Below are 16,797 nucleotides of genomic sequence, written 5' to 3'. Positions count from 1 at the left end.
TGAAACAACTGAAATGCACAAGATTATTTTGTTGTAAACTGTGGAGTAAGAGCTCTATTTCTACACAGAAGGGCCTACCGGAAGTTTTACAACCTAAAGAAGACTACATGGAAGCTTTGGGGTGCAAACAGAAGCTCATAGATTTGGGCCAGTAGGGAGAAGGATGACATGACCCTTGAGAAGAGTGACTTTGAGGAAAGAGATAAGATGGGAAGCAGCACAACCTAAAAAGTTGAGGGAAGCAAAAGGTGGCTGAAGTTTCAGGTACATTTAGGATCAGAAGCAAATTGCTGAGCTGACAGGATGTGGTAAAGAACAGTTGAGCAGATTGATGACATAGTCATTATCAGAGAGGTTCTGCAGGAGCCAATGGTGAAAATGGGAAAGTGGTCACTAAGAAGTCATTTATTGATCTCTTTTGGAATGACAGATTTGAGTACCAAGGAGTGATAAAATTTGTAAAAGGAGGGTTGGTCAAATAGCTCAGAGGACTAAAGTGCTTACTTATGCAGGCACAGGGACAGGGTTAAATCCCCAGCTTGCTGTGCCTGCCCTGGCCCCAGGGCACGCTGATAGAGTGACTGAAATTGAGCATGGTGGCACTTGCCTGTAATCTCAGCACTTGGGAGGCTGAAAACAGGAGGATCACTACAAGTCTGATCTGTGTAGTGAGACCCTGTGGTCTCTGTAATAAAATACATTTAAAAAGTATTGTAAAAGGTCCACTAATGGCTCAAAATTTCCTTTGGCCTAATGGGGCAATTTAAAGGTTTGAAAGATCATTGATGCATATGGGCTTGCAACTCTGTTTTTGTCATCTGAGATCTTTTAGCAACCAAAACACAAATAAATTTGGGCTTTGATTTCCAGGAAGATTCTGAAGAACACGCCCTCCTCGCTATTTCTCTAGTAATAGGAAAGGATTTGAGATTCCCAGCCCTCTGTGACCAGAGACTCACACTGGCAAAGTAAGAGCAACTTCTGGTGCTGTGAACTATGGCCAGTGCTGAACAGGCTTCAGGGCTCAAGCCCAGATCTGGCCTCACAGACAGCACAGACTGCTTTCCCAGCTCATCAGAGGCAGATACAGAGCCTGCCGCCAGCTTAGGAGTGTGGCCCCTTTGTCATTCCTCACCCTGGTCCACCCTTCAGAAACATCAACAACAGCATAGAGTCAAGAAAAAAAAATCTGCCTTCCTTATGTGCTTCAAATTAACAAAATGAACAGTTTAGATTTCAGATAATTACCTTTTTTATCTACTTTTGTGTACAAAATTCTTGTTGTTTCTAAAATTCTGGCAATTTTCTCAACTTTTCATGATCACAGTTTCCAACTTATGTCTATGATCTGTCCAGAATTATAAATCAATTGAAACAGTGGGTTGTCACTGTTTAAAATTGGATAACATGTATAGTTAAATTACAAACAAATGAAAAATTCTTTGAGTGTGGCTTATGACAGGAAGTTAGGGTGTCACTCACAATTCTTTAAGATATAGAGCTTGAGAAACTATAAGGGTTTGAAATAGAGCATTTCTAAGAAAGAAAAATAGTGTCTTTTCTCTTCTTTCCCACATACACAGATTACTTGGGTCTGTCTAGGCTACAGAGGGCAGAAGTGTTACTCTCACTGAGTTCATATAACAGAAAGCCTGCAGGTTATGGCTGTTCAAAGGTGGAAGAAGTAATTATCATCACTCAGCAGAAGTTGAGGGGAGAAACACTCGAGGGTGCGTGTGTGGAGGGGGTAGGTTTTAGCTATTTTGAAAATCATATGTTGATATTGCTCAATTCTTAACTTTCTGATGAAGTCATCTTCCCAAAAGTTTCTTGAAGTATGCCTTCACAGTAAAGCATTTAGACTTTAATGATGTCCTTCTGAGTAAAACGTTGAATCACACAAAGTATACAAATCAAAAAGGAAAAAAAAAATGCAGTGTGGGAGGGGCAGAGCCTTATAAAACCAGTCATTACCACCTCTGAACTGCGACACTCTCCAAGGAGCCTTTCCAGTCGGACAGCAGCGCAGAGCACAAGGTATTTCAGCAGTTTCTATGGTCATCTCATGAGGTGAATGATTTCAGTTTTTCCTCTTTCTTCATTTGGCATTATTAGCATTAACAGTCCAAGTGGGGGATTTTTGTGGACAATAGTGGTGTTATCTTGGTGGATTGTTTATTTAACTGAAAAATTTTTAGCTCAAAATTTGAATTAAATTTATAATAAGGTTTAATTTTGAATCTCAGAAGTTAGTTAATGCCTATTTAGCATTAAAACTAAAGTGTACAATCAAGGTGTGCTGGCAATGTGACTGAACAGGTTGGACTGTATGCTATACTAGTTATTGCTTTCAGAATACATTTGCTGGTAGTATCTACATAAATTAAAACATTTCTAGTAAGTTACCAAAAGTAATGTTTACATTATATCTAAGTAAAATGAAAAGGGAACTCAGTTTTCTTTTAAAATTAAGTCAGAAATTACAGAAATGAAGTAGCAATTTGGGCTGGATCAATTTAGTATCAGAAAATGTTTTCAGAATTCAAGTTAAAGGCTGGGAAGATAGCTCAGTAGAATAAGTGCCTGCCTGGCAAATGTAGGGTCCTGAGTTCAATTCCCAGTACTACAAGAAAACAAAGAAAAAAAGAAAAACAAAAGAAAAATGAAGTCAGTCAATTAATTACATGGAAGAGAAAAATCACCCAAACTAGTTGATGGATTGAATAAACAGATAATTTATTACTCCATAAACATATAAATATTTCCTTTAAAATTTGTCAACTAAAAGAAATTGCTTCCATCTTGTCAGGGAGACAGGTGGTAGTGTTTGAAGGGATACATCCTTACCACTATTTTTAAATCTTAGCTTTCAATGACTTTTATGGACAATTTCAAGATATTTACATTATGTAGTTATACAGAGAGAGCTTGTTTTAAAATGCCAAAAACAATCGGTCTCATAACCAGAACTATGAAAGGAGGGCCGCGGCTGCGCACTTTGGCCCTGCCTGAGTACTCACTTCCACCAGCGTTCAGGGCCACACTGAATGACTTGCACAGCTGAAACCAGAGCACACACCAGGGAGCCCAGCCCTGCACCTGATTTCCAAAGATAATATTAAGTGATAGTATTATGAGGAGCATAATAGTCACAAGACAGTGAAACTGTATGGCTTCCTGTACTATTATGAATGTCTCAATAGATGAGCCTGTTCTGGGAGGTTGCCTTACACATCTCACTCTGAATTCACTTTTGCATGGTCTTGCCAGAGTCACATCAAACAGGGATGGAAACACAGAGAGTGGGGAAATGCCAGGCACATGTGGCTTTCGATTTCTAAAATCCTTATCAAAAAAGCTGAGAAAGCACTAGACTTGGAACTAGAAGGAATTCATCTTAGGCTCTGAAGTGAGGAAGTGTACAATGCGCACCTCCACATTTTTGTTAGTGTAACAGAAACTCTTAACTGGATCAGTAATGATGTGAATTAAACAAAAAAGTAGCTGAATTCAGTAAGTTACTAAATGTTGTAGGCAGTTTTTTATGCTAAATGCAGTTAATTGCAGCCCACTTTAAAAATGAGGTTCAGATAATTCACTTTTGTAAATGTGTTTAGGACCACTTCCACTATTACTGATTTTTTGTCCTTTATTAAGTTACTATAAGTCCTAACAGCATTAACAGCCCCTTCTGTTGGCTTGCCTTGCCCCTTAAAATTTGTCAAGGTCAAATTGATTGGCTCTCTATATAGATTGTTAGAAAGAACCAGGAATAGGAGAAGTCAGCGTTTATTGTTTTTTGGCTGATTTCTGGTTTTCATTTTCATTAGACAATAGAAAAAATGCCTTATTTACATTTTCAATAGTCTGTTTGTTTCCAAACATGATTGAATTATTTAGAAGGCCTACACAAGTCTAATTACTAATAGAAGTTAAAGTTCAGTAAAGGGAAAAAGAAATTAATTTCTGAGCAATCAAGTAATGAAGCAAGAAAAAATCATTTTTTAAAAATTAATTTAGTGAGCTTTCTAGAAGCTTTACTAATTCACCAGTTCCTTTTCTTACTTCTTTCTATTGGAGAAGGAGAAAGAACTTCAGGAACAAGCAAATAGTATACTATTTTTGTTTTAATAAAACACAATTGAATCATATTTAAAATGAGAAAATTTGACACAAATTGCAGTCACTTCTTAGGAAAAACAGTTAGTCAGTGAAGGGCTCACACAAGACACTCTGGGACAAGTCAAGAGACAACTGGTTCTTGCTGCAGAGCCCTGCTAGAGAAGATGCTTGGCTCCTCCTAGGGAATTCCCGGCCCTTGTCACTTCTGAGAAGTGCTTGTCACAGAAGGCCAGAGAGAGGATGACTGTCATCTTTGTTTGGAATTTTTATGTATATTGGTAATTAGTGGGTATGCTTTAAACTATGATGAAAGGAAGACAAACACTACTAAGAAGATTGTCTAGTATTAGTACACACACACACACACACACACACACACAGAGATGTTTGAAAGTGTTTAAGCATTGTAACACAAAAAGCTTTATGTCATGGACAGTGTGTATGTCGTTTAATTTCAGATGGGTAATAGATTGAGTGAGTGTTTCGTATATTGTGCATGGAACTTTCCCTGCATTCCTGACTGACATGGACATCCTTACATCAATAGGGGGAATGAAAGAAGAAGGGGAGACTCCCAGTCCCCCACTACTGAGCTCCACAGAACAAGAAGTCCTTTATAGCAAGGCCATAGCGTTTGTGGGATATGTAGAAAGAGCTTCAGGAGATGCTGGGTGAAAGCACTTACCCTCACAGCTACCGGAACCTAAACTCTTCTGGAAGCAGAGAACTTAAAGGAAGGCAGGTCGTCTCAGTGGAACCAACTGGAAAATGAAAAATGCATGCAATGAGCACACATTTGAATATATGTGTGTCTACCTGTTTGCATATGTGCATGCGTGTGTGCTTGTGGTATAGATGCAGGGTGCACATGGGTGCAGCTGGCATGGAGAACTTGACGCTGGAGCTACCTACCTGACTCAAATTCTCACTGGTACCCTAAATAGCAGAGTGACAATGGTCACATCACCCCTTTGTGCAGTCCTTTCTTTCTTTGTAAACAGAAATAGCAAAGTTTTAGTGAAGATTAAATGATTAGTGCAGGTGAAGTGCTTACAAGAGCACTTCTCAGTCAATAAGGACGCAGTGAGCATCATTCATTGTTATTGCTGTTATGATGCATGTTCTGTGGAGTGACACAAAATGTTACTACTGTTCATAAAATTAATTGATATACCTCAGGATTTGCTACATCATTTACAAGGTCTTGTGAAAAATCAAAATGCAGGGCTTCATGTTTGAAATTAAGTATATGAAGAGGTTGATAGTGAGAGCATAGCGTCAAGTCAGGGGGCTTAGTGGGTGGTCCCATGACCTTAGAGCTCTCCCTGTCCTCCCTTACATGATCCCATGACCGAGACACAGGGTAGCTCCACTGCTCCTGGCCTCATCCTAAATGCTTCATTATGGCTTACAGCTGTTTTCCATTCTCCAGTTTTCTTACAGGTTGAAATAATGGAAGACCTTTATGTGGCAAACACCATCTTTGCACTCAATTTGTTCAAGCACCTGGCGAAAACAAGCCCCACCCAGAATCTCTTCCTCTCTCCATGGAGCATCTCATCCACGATGGCCCTTGTCTACCTTGGCTCCAGGGGTGACACTGAAGACCAGATGGCCAAGGTGAGTTTGCCATGAAGCTCCTCGGTAAGACTGAGTGAACCCTGAGACAAAGTACTCTCGTCTTATGCCCGGGTCATCTTGACTAAAGAGGCAGCAATTGTGGCATCTTAATAGACAATTACTTGTCTGTTCATTTCAGTTGCCCATTTCTTGATTGGGTCTTTTATTTTGGTGGTTTAATCTTTTTGAGTTCTTTATATATTCTAGATATTAGTCCTCTTTTAAAGGGAATATTTTGCACACATTTTACTGCACTTTGTTTTAGAACAAATATCATTTTAGAGGTGAAAAGCCTGACAGTGTGGATGAGGCCCATGGTTTCCCAGCTTAGACTCCTTCCCAGTGCTCTGCCACTGTGCTTGGTGTGTTTGTTCCCTATTCCTATAAAGAGTCCTTCTTACTGATTTAAAAGAGCGTCACAGAAAGGAGAAGTGGACCCTGCCTGTGGCCACATACTCACAGGGAAACCCAGGTAAACATGGCTTCAGAGCCTTACCCCATTATGGATCCCATGGGGCCATGCCCATACAACGGGACCAGGCACCACAGAAGGCCCATCTTTCAAATCAAGTTAGACAGGTCATAAGATGGCATTGTACATGATTTTGTGTTAAGACCTTTGCCTCTTTTGAAGAATTGATGTAGAGTCAGGGAGGAGACCCTTCCCTGAACTGTCTCTGGGCCTTAAAGTGCTGAGCCACTTCAATGGCTCAGTGTAACATTTCTAGGAGACCCATTTAGTAAACTGAAAAGTCTCACCAAGCTGTTATATTCTAGGCCAGGGACCATGATGTGGTCAGCATATAGTTAAGATTCCTTGTCACTCACATGTCTATAAAGATTAAACGGATTACTCTAAGTACAAGCATGCTTTGTGCTTTGAGTCACACCAAAGTGCCAGGGGCTGGTTTCTGGTTTCCCAGGAGGATTGTACATGAGTATAAATATACCTTTTTCAGGAACATGATGACCCATTTAAGGTGAGCCTGCCTTGAGTTATGAGGCTTCAAAGGGAGAGCATTATCCAGTCTCAGTGCATGAGGACAAGAGAAAGAAGGGTCACTCTCTCTGCCTGTGACAGTTTAAGTGCCAGAGTCAACAGTGAAACTCAGCTGCTCAACTCTGCTACAGCAGCATTTTGCAACATTCTTTCTCCTTTATTCTTCCCTTCAAAAAATAATTAGTAAATTGCTTGTAGAACTTGAGAAAATGCTGGAATTTTAAATGTAAAAGAATGTAAAGCAATAGAATTTGAAGATGAGTGCTAAATGATGGCTCTGGTTTGTTTAAAGTGAAAAATAAACCCTTCTTTTATATGAAAAGAAAAAAATCTGATAGATTACTCTGGACATAACATGGCTTTTTTATATTTAGAAAGTGCTGTCAGAAGTTGGAGCTCTGTTATGATTTTATATAAACTCCTTTAACTCTATAAACTGCAGGTTTTAAAATTCAAAAACCAACTTCACTGCTTCCTAAATAAGAAGAAAGAGAAGCTCCTTGGCCTGGAGGTAGAAGCAAGGGGTTTCAGGGCAGATCTGTCCTTAAGTCAAGGCTTTGCCATTTACTAAGCATGCGAAATTCTATGAGTCTTAACTTCATTTACAAAATGGGAATGAAAATGCAAAGTCTGTAAAGGTCAGAGTGAGAATTAGAGTGAATTTGTAAACTACAGAGTAGCAATTTGCACTAATAACTAATAATTGGTGATGTCATAGGTACATGTCTATGAACTACCTAGGAGTTTACTGAATACAAGACCCGATGAGGTAATTAAGAAAATTAGGACAGAAAGAGGCCACCCAGTTGGCAACTGGTGTACCTGGAAGAAGAGCACAGTTGGAGAGAGAGAGAGAGAGAGAGAGAGAGAGAGAGAGAGAGAGAGAGAGGAGGAATAAATGAAAGCACAGCTTATAGGAGCTCTATGTACTAACAAAAAATGTTTTGTGAAGTCATGAACCTGTCTAGGTCAACCTCCTTTGGGCCTCAGGATGACCCAAGGTCACTTTCCTTCTCCTCTTCTGCAGGGACATTTACCAGTATGCATTTTTAGTGATTCTAAAAGGTAGTACCAGCCAGGAGAACCCTTGCTTTGAGATCAATTGCCTTGGAAGGAAGATAACTAGAGAAGCTGAAGTAACATTCCTCCCCTAGATGGGGGCAGAGCAGGATCACATCTCTTCAGAGAGAATGGCAGAAACTATAACAGAGGCCTTGAGGGACAGACAGTAGCCAGGCAAGTGCTGGCACTTCTCTCCCCAGCCCAGGAATTCAGCAGGTGGCCAGATCTGCCTGCCCCTCCTTCACTGGCAAAACCAGCACCATCAGCCCATTTACCTCTCCCCAGGGCCGCAAGAAGGTCTCCAAGGACACATGGAGGTTGGAGGTGGGGTCCCTGTGGATGCTGAGACTGGTAGCTAAGCTAGGCAGGTGACAATGTTGTGGGGAGAGGAACTTCAAGAGCTTTCTCAGAAGCCAGCTTTCACCTGACGTCCTCACTGTGAGACCCAAAGCCAGACACACACAATACAAAGAGGTTCATAATGTCATCAGATCCCTGTGCTTTGCTCCCTTCCCCAAGAATCTTAATTTCTCTCTGTATGCGAGTATGATAGGTATAAACATGTTCAGTAACACCTGTTCATACTGAGTGACCCCTTTTTATGTTTAAGCTGACTTTGGCTTAAAATTTTTGACAACTTATATATAAGGTAACTACAAAGAGATAAAAGTCTCTGATTTAGCTGTCTTACTTTCATTAAAATACTGGCTTATTTTCCAAGATAATTTATGGGCTGGGTGACAATTTAGCTAATTAGTGAAGAGGTTATAAATCATCTCATAATAGCAAATTGTTCTCCAAAGCAGACAGCATATGAATTAGTTTAAATTGTCTCATGCAGTTTCATGCAAGGGAAGTTTAGATTGGCTGGCTTTGCCATGTCATATTAAAAAAAAAACACACATCTGTGCTTGTTTCCCATGTTCAGAAGTACAGAATCAGACGCACAACCACTTGGAGGCACCTAACAGACATTCATTTTCTAAACTAAGTAATTTATTGGAAAGCATTACATCCTTCCTTATTCTGATTGCAGGTGCTACAGTTCAACAAAGTTGGAGACCACGATGCTGCCACAGGGCGCCCAGAGAACTTCACCGGCTGTCATTTCAGTCAGCAGATACAGAAGGAAACCTATCCCGAAGCTATTTTGAAGGTACCTGACTCATTTGTTTATGTTTCTTTTGCTTTGTACTCCTTGAATTGCATCCTAGTGTTCATTGTTAACACCACAGGGTTACACTGGGGAGGAAAACTAAATATTCTAAACTTAGCTGAAAAGAGGGCAGCACGAGGGCAGAATCATGACTTAGAGGGCAGGAGTGTTTCTAAATTTTATTATTCCCCTTATCCTTAATTGGGTGCATGTATTTTATTTAAACTCTTCTCTACCATGGTAGAGACTCCTGGAATACATATGTGGAAGGAAATTTCCAGAAAGAGAAACCAATGATACATAATAGAGGAATGGTGAATACCAGGCCAAATGACAGCTTGATAGACTCCTTATCCTAATTGTCTGTCTCTCTGTCTGTCTGTCTGTCTGTCTGTCTGTCTGTATGTCTATCATATACCTATCTCAAGTAGTAGTACTTTTTCCTCAGCATTCTTTCCTTAAATATCAGCTCTCAACTTGTATCTCTGGAAAAGGTATAGCTGCGCTTCTCCTAGTAACCAGCTTCTCCAGCATGCTCACAAGTTAGACTATAGAGAGATTCCTCTGCATCTCCTGAGGTCATAGCTTCCTTCCTGGATATGGCATAGTCTATCCACCCATCACCCACTGAGTTATGGGCCAGGAGAGTGGAGATGCTTCCACCAAGTTCCTGAAACACCTGCCATCCATGTCAGGGCTCCATCCCTTCTTCCACCCCAGGCTGCTGCTGTGAATGCCCATGTATCTCTCGTAATGTTTACAATATGTGGCAAACAATGGAAGTTCCATTCACTTTTATGATTTCTAAAACCTACCACATCAGCTATGCACCAAAATGGGGACCTACAGAATCTATATGACTTTTGTTACTAAGATCACATTTTCTCCAAAACTTTATTGAGATCATCATAATTGACTGGTAAAAGGTACAGAGTTTCAAGTTGTACACTGTCATGATTTGATAAGTATTTTGAAGTGAAAACTACTACCCTACTACCAAGTTAACATACCTCAAACCAAAACTAGTTATTGTTTGTATAACCGGGTTGGAAGATGAGTATATTTATAGTGGTGTGTATAGTACTCTTTACAATTAGTATTATTAGTGTATGTTAGATCCCTAGAACTTACTCATTCTTGTAAAAATAATGAAAATTCTTCAGAAATCTTGAAGTTAATAAACTGAACAGGAACATACATTTTTCTATGCTGTTAGTTACTTCCTGGTTAAACACAATGGATATATAGTAAAATTTGGTGCAAATTATCTAAATTTTACCTGAACAGCTTTGTGAGACCTTAGCCTTATCAGGGCCAGCCAGATAGCATGATTAAAGCGCCTGCTTAGGCAGACACAGGGACTGGGGTTCAGTCTCTGGCTTGCCATGCTGGCCCTGCCCTCAAGCTGTGCTGAAATTGTGACTGAGACTGGACGTGGTGGCGCACACCTATTATCCCAGCACTTAGGAGGCTGAAAACAGGAGGATCACTATGAGTCTGATCTGTGTCATGAGACCCTGTACAGCCTGTACTAATACATAAAAATGAACTTAGCCTTATCAAAATCACTTCAGAGATTCCTCTAAAAGAAGATGTGTGCATGAATATAATGTCATTATTTTGCTAAGAAAATCCTGTCTTCCCTTAAGGTGTATCTTGTTCAGCCATCTGGTATAATAAAAAGAGAATCCTTTCTGTTTCAGACACAAGGAAGAGACAAAGTTCACTCATCCTTCCGCTCTCTCAGTTCGGCAATCAATGCACGCACAGGAAATTACTCACTGGAAAGTGTCAATAAACTCTTTGGAGAGAAGTCCATGAAATTTAAACAAGTAAGTGACCTGTGAGTGAAATGGCTGGGCCTCCAGCTAGCAAGATGTCACTTTTGAAGTCATTTCCCACAATGCATATCCAGTTCCCTGCAGAATCCATAGGACTGGTCTTACCATTCAAAATATCTGGCTAGCTGAGTAATTAGGGTATGAACCCACTGTCTTCCAGATCCACTGGTGCCTGAGCTAAACCTCTCTGCTCATAAACCATTTCTAAGATGCCAAAGAGACAAGAGGGCAGAGCTGAGACTGGAATGTGGGGGCAGGGTTTAATGCAGAACTTATACTCTGTATTATGTCCTTATGCAGCCTCCGTAGCCAGCTTCAATCCCTGCTCCTGTCCTATGCCTCCCAATCTGCACCAGGGTCTTGTAATGTACCATTATACCATGACCTATACAATATATATTCTCTAAAACCTTTGGCATTTTCTTGCCTTACAGGAATACATTGAACTCTCTAAGAAATATTACTCTACAGAACCCCAAGATGTAGACTTTCAGAAATGTACAGAAGAAGCCAGAAAAGAAATTAACTCCTGGGTTAATACTCAAACCAAAGGTAAAGGCAACAGAATGTTTTGTTTTCTCCTTTCCACGTAGAACATGAAGAAGTATCTTATTAAACCATCCTTGAGCTTCACCGTCATTCACTAGAAATTTGTTTAATTGCACTTTGCTAATAGCCCTTTATTCTTATTTAACTGTAACAGTGTTTTCCGTGAGAAAACAATTGCTGAGATCCACTGTTAGAAACATGTTATACTATATAATCAGATTTTGGATGTAGTCAAAGTATAAAACATGAAAAGGAGCAGGAATTTTCAAACATCAGAAACATTAATATAAAGATAATTGAGATTGTGCCTACTGTGAACCAAAACAAAAGGAAAAAGCCTTGCGATTGAGCTGGGTAATCAGCATGCGGTATGAAGAATACTGGCAATGGAAGAGGGAAGGGTTGGGAAATTACCTCTTCTCTCTATTCAAAGCCAAGCTATTGGCAAGCTTTTGGTCCTTCTGTCATTTCTTCTTAATTGTTTAAGTGACTTGTACCATTTTAACTCCTTGATTCTTTGATGAACTCTAGTTTCCCTGTGTATTTTTGCAAGAGCTCAAACTGTATTAAATAATTTATTCATTGTTATTGAATTTAGTCATTCAATCAACAAATGTTTATTTACCATGTACTGTGCACTGACTAAGGAGATGAAAACAAAAATGGTAAATCCTGTTATTATCCAATTTATAGTCCAATACAGTAGTAACAAGATGAAGTAAAGTAATGTATTTTAATGGTTTATGTACTGCAGGGCAGGTGAGTTCTTTCAATGGATTCTTTATTACATCATTTTTTTAAAGATTATGGTCAGCTCATCTTTCCAAGAACCTTATCTGACTCGCTTTTTTTCCTCTCTTTCCTTTCTTGAGGACTTTTTATCATGTAACCCAGTTACATAACATTACACATTGTTTCACAATTGATTACTTTGTAGGCTCCTCTATGCTATTTCTTCTCATTTCTTACATTTAAGTATTTCTTGTTCAACTTGTCTACCACAACTTCAAATGTTCTTGAAAATCTTTTTATTTTTCAAATCCATAGACTATATCTTTTTATTTTTCAAATCCATAGAATCCAGAGCTAGAAGCATTGAATGAGGGTGGCACAGTGCGGAAAGACACAGCTACAGTAACTAGGAGGCACTTTCACTTCCTTCTGAAGCAACTACCAGGCAGCTGAAAATCTATAGAGAGCAAAGTAGAGATTATAGAGCAGAAAGTAAAAATCTTGCTTCTATTTTTCTTTAAGTGCAGTATTTCTTAATTTTCTGTTTGATTTAAAAAATCTGCGAAATTTGTCCTACTTTCCCTCATACTTAAGTAAATAGAGAAGACAATCTGCGCATGGAAATCAAACTCTGCAGAGTTTGCAAAACGTGAGCGCTGAATGTGATGACTACTTGAAAGATCCGAGAAAGTGTAACCTCACAGTTCCTAAAACCTAAACATGTGTTTTCTTTAGGCAAAATTCCACACCTGTTACCTGAAGGTTCTGTCAGTGAGATGACCAAGATGGTCCTGGTGAATACTGTCTATTTCAAAGGAAAATGGAAAACTCCGTTTGAGAAGAAATTGGACAGACTTTATCCTTTCCGTGTGAACTCGGTATGAGCCATGGCACATTCCCTAAAATATACTTACTGCCTTAGAAAATCCAGAGACAGGAAAGCTAAAAGCCACTCTTGATTTTCCTGCATGACTTGCTGTTTGCAGTACACACGAGCCATGTGTAAGCTGTTAATGATCAGTCAATAATTTCCTAAGAGACAAGAAAACTAGAGACAAAGTCTATGAGTTTTATAACTATATATACAGGGACTGAAATGTTTGTTCTAACATTTACCAGCTCTAACTTCTCTTATTTTCTGTGCATTTCATGTTTGATCTCTAAACTAAGATATGACAATATCCAATTCACACAGTTGTTATAAGTGTTCGCTGAGCTATAGTAGAGTTTCTGGCCCATATTTATTAGAGAAGTATGTTAGAATGATTATTATTATTACCTGTCTTATTACAAATGAATATAAAAACTTAAACAAGCTGAAAAGATCAGAATATCTACTTTAAAGTTATACAAATAACTTAATTGATTGATTTTAAAAACATATTTCTTCAACACTGAAATTAAACTCGTTTTCTTTGTCTCTTAAATTTTTTGACCTCTAGAATTGACTTGGATATTTGGCTTTTTAATAATTTCAGACACAGCACATACCTGTGCAGATGATGTACTTGCGTGAAAAGCTGAACATAGGCTACATCGAGGACCTGAAGGCTCAGATCTTAGAGCTCCCGTATGCAGGAGATGTCAGCATGTTCCTGTTGCTCCCAAACGAAGTTGCTGAAGAGTCCACAGGCTTAGAGTTGGTGAGTCGCTACAGCTTCAATGGTTTACACTTCTTGGGCTAACCGTACTTTTCATGAGACATACATCTATACCATAAGAAGTAGAGTAGTATTTCTCACTGAAATTTGGGTATCATTTGATTGCACATGAAGCATATTCTAAAATTCCATTCAAAGCCTTAAACATGTCATACATGTTATCTTAACAAAAATCTAAGCAATCTATCAAATTTTGTATTACTCACACTGTTGTAAATTCAATGAGGATTAAGTTTAGACCCGGAGTTGTTTACCTTTCTGTCTTGGTTACCTTTTTTTCGTTGCTGGGACCAAATACCTGACACCCAACGTTAAGGAAGGAAAGGTGTATTTAGCTCAGTTTGTGGAGGTTTCAGTCTGTAACCTGCTGGCTCCAAGGCAGAGTGGCAACAGTTCAAAGCAGCAGAAGACAAAAAAGCCACAAGAGCAAAAAGGGTAGAACAAGCCTCTTTTCTCCCTTATAATGTAAGCAGGATAGCTGCCTCTGGGTGAGTGTAGTACTGGCACCATCTCCCTGTGCCCCTTTTGCACAGGCTCAGGATGTTTACAGTGAGGCCCTGGCCCCCTCCTGGGCACTTAGTTAAATTTCTAAACTTCTTGAGTTGACACAATGCATCAACCATAATACTTTCTTAAACTCATTGTATCTCTTTTGTTTTGTTTTTGTTTTGATTTGCAGCTGGAAAGTGAAATAAATTATGATACTTTCAACAAGTGGACCAGCAAAGACACACTAGCTGAAAATGATGTAGAAGTCTACATGCCCCAGTTCAAATTAGAAGAGCATTATGAACTCAAATCCATTCTGAGTAGCATGGGCATGGAGGATGCCTTCAATATGGGCCAGGCCAACTTCTCAGGAATGTCGGAGGAGGACGAGCTGTTTCTTTCGGAGGTGTTTCATCAAGCCACAGTAGATGTCAACGAAGAGGGGACAGTAGCGGCCGCTGGTTCTGGGGCTATTATGACAGGGAGAACAGGTCATGGTGGCCCTCAGTTTGTTGCAGACCATCCTTTCCTCTTCTTTATCATGCACAAAATCACGAAGAGCATCTTATTTTTTGGCAGATTCTCCTTGCCCCCAAATTGAAAAACTCTGATTTGACACAAAGATTTGGCTACATGAGCTATAAGCTTCAGAATTGTTGCCTTAAGTACTGACAAGTTAGAAAATTTTTCTGCCTATTTCTCTTTTTTCTGAACAACTTCTGCTATAGACTAAGTTCAAACTCAGATACAACCACACAGCTGACAATCATAACATGTCAATATCATGTATCGTTTGGTCTCCTGAAGCAAGTTCATGCCCATTAAGTTCTTCCTGACTAGTAGTTTATTTTATAGTATTAGCTTTTACTGTATTATTTATTATTTTATATACGTTTTATTATTGTTTGCTGTCTATTTAATATGACTGGTAAAGTTTCACAAGCAGGTAAGCAGTTACTGTTTTATCTAAAGAAATGCATTTACTCATTCACTAAAGGATGAGTAGATGTCTTTCTATCTTGTACCATAATAAATCTTATAAAAATCACCAAACAACAGTAAAATGTGTATTATGTGTATTTCTAACATTATGTGTTACATATGTGTATGCAACTTATGTAGAAATGCAAAACTGCAATAAATAAACATGTTTGCACACAACTGTTTACTATCGTTTCATCATAAGACTTGTGGTAATCAGCTTCCACTACCATAAAAAAAAGCCTGAGCTAATCAACTTTAAAAAGGCAAAGACCTAGTTTGGCTTACAGTTTTAGAAGTTTCTGTCCATGGTTGGTTGGTCTTGTTCTTTTTGCCTGCTTACTTTGTGGCTGTATTAAGGCAGTATATGATGACAGGAAGTGTGTGGTACAGTGAAGGGACTTAGGTCATGGCCAGCAGACAAAGGGAAGCAAATGTACTAAAATCCTCTTTGAGGACACAGTCCTAATTACCTGAACCCTCTCTCTGCCCCACCTCTTGAAAGTTTATATCACCTTCCAATAACACCATCCTGAGGATCAATACTGTAACACCTGAGCCACTGATGAACATCTGCTTCCAAATTTTAATTTAATTTAATCCCAAGAGTTGTGTATCATGACTTACTTGTGGGAACACAGAAAATTAGGCAAGACAAAGAGTCTAAGGGTAGAGCCACGCCTGTTAAAAAAGTTCCAATGTTGACGGTAAGTGGAATCAGGAGGTGGGAAATATTAATTAGAACTGCTATTTCATAGCAGCAAAAGATACAGCGATTCAGAAGAATAGTATAGATCAGAGTCCTCTTGGGAGGAAACCTATAAACTTAAGGACAAAAGAAGAGCCATCAAATATAGTGATCCAGTCATAGAATCAAGGTCATTGAACGGAACAGAGTAGAAAAAAAGCTAGGTGTAATAGCAGGAAGGGAAACAAAATGTTTTCTTTTAATGATGTTTGCTGCAAATAATTATGAATACTTTTGAGTAAATTAGAAGCAGAGCAGATTATAATTTTAAAATCTGAAAACTAAGACAAATCACAGGTTTTGGAACTAACTGGATCCAAAATTTTATTGAATGAGTTGGCTGAGTCCTGGAATTCTGCTCCAGATGCACACCAATAACGGAAAGTAGGCCAGGGAGATGGCTCGGTAGAATAAGCGCTTGCCTGGCAAGTGCAAGGGCCTCAGTTCAATCCCAAGTTCTGAAAAAAAAAAAAAAAAAAAAAAAAAAAAGAAAGAAAGAAAGAAAGTAGCAATGTTGACTCACCAGGACATAGTGGCCAACGAAGTTGTTTCAGGGCCTTCACTGACTACCCGTATCAACTCCTAGTGGTAACACAGTGGGTCTAACCAGAATTAAATATGGTGCTTTATTGCTTCAGAATTCTTTTGGTGTGAATATTTTTTCATAGAATGCTGTAGTTCATGATACAAACTTATTAGTACATACCTGTTATGTAATTAAAGAATGTTTTGTTGATACTCTGCATAGAGGACCCCAAAAACTCCACCAAGAGTCTTGGTCTCGAGGTGAATGTTCATTTCTCTCTCTCTCTCTCTCTCTCTCTCTCTCTCTGTCT

The 16,797-nt window shown here is 39.0% G+C and overlaps 1 protein-coding gene across 2 annotated transcripts; it reads left to right on the top strand.

Moving 5' to 3' along the window:
• Positions 1-1,992: 1,992 nt before the first annotated feature.
• Positions 1,993-15,379, top strand: Serpinb2 (serpin family B member 2). Of its 2 annotated transcripts, none has more exons than XM_004638273.2 (8): positions 1,993-2,037; positions 5,555-5,742; positions 8,841-8,960; positions 10,664-10,792; positions 11,236-11,353; positions 12,818-12,960; positions 13,561-13,725; positions 14,423-15,379. In XM_004638273.2, exons 2-8 carry the CDS (start codon positions 5,575-5,577, stop codon positions 14,831-14,833), a joined length of 1,254 nt encoding a protein of 417 aa, XP_004638330.1. In that variant the 5' UTR covers positions 1,993-2,037; positions 5,555-5,574; the 3' UTR covers positions 14,834-15,379. The 2 variants fall into 2 exon arrangements, with proteins under 2 accessions (XP_004638330.1, XP_023578917.1); XM_023723149.1 differs by having other exon boundaries at positions 2,002-2,070.
• Positions 15,380-16,797: the final 1,418 nt, after the last annotated feature.

Source organism: Octodon degus, unplaced genomic scaffold (assembly GCF_000260255.1).
Source record: "Octodon degus isolate 3935 unplaced genomic scaffold, OctDeg1.0 scaffold00097, whole genome shotgun sequence".
Taxonomy (NCBI): domain Eukaryota; kingdom Metazoa; phylum Chordata; class Mammalia; order Rodentia; family Octodontidae; genus Octodon; species Octodon degus.
This window is presented reverse-complemented; position numbering and strand designations above follow the sequence as displayed.

Bases quoted from the DNA above. Each gene is read 5' to 3' on its own strand.
- Serpinb2 (XM_004638273.2), top strand. From the start codon at position 5,575: ATGGAAGACCTTTATGTGGCAAACACCATCTTTGCACTCAATTTGTTC. The intron at 5,743-8,840 runs GTGAGTTTGCCA...TTCTGATTGCAG, and splicing joins CTGAAGACCAGATGGCCAAG to GTGCTACAGTTCAACAAAGT. The intron at 13,726-14,422 runs GTGAGTCGCTAC...TTTGATTTGCAG, and splicing joins AGTCCACAGGCTTAGAGTTG to CTGGAAAGTGAAATAAATTA.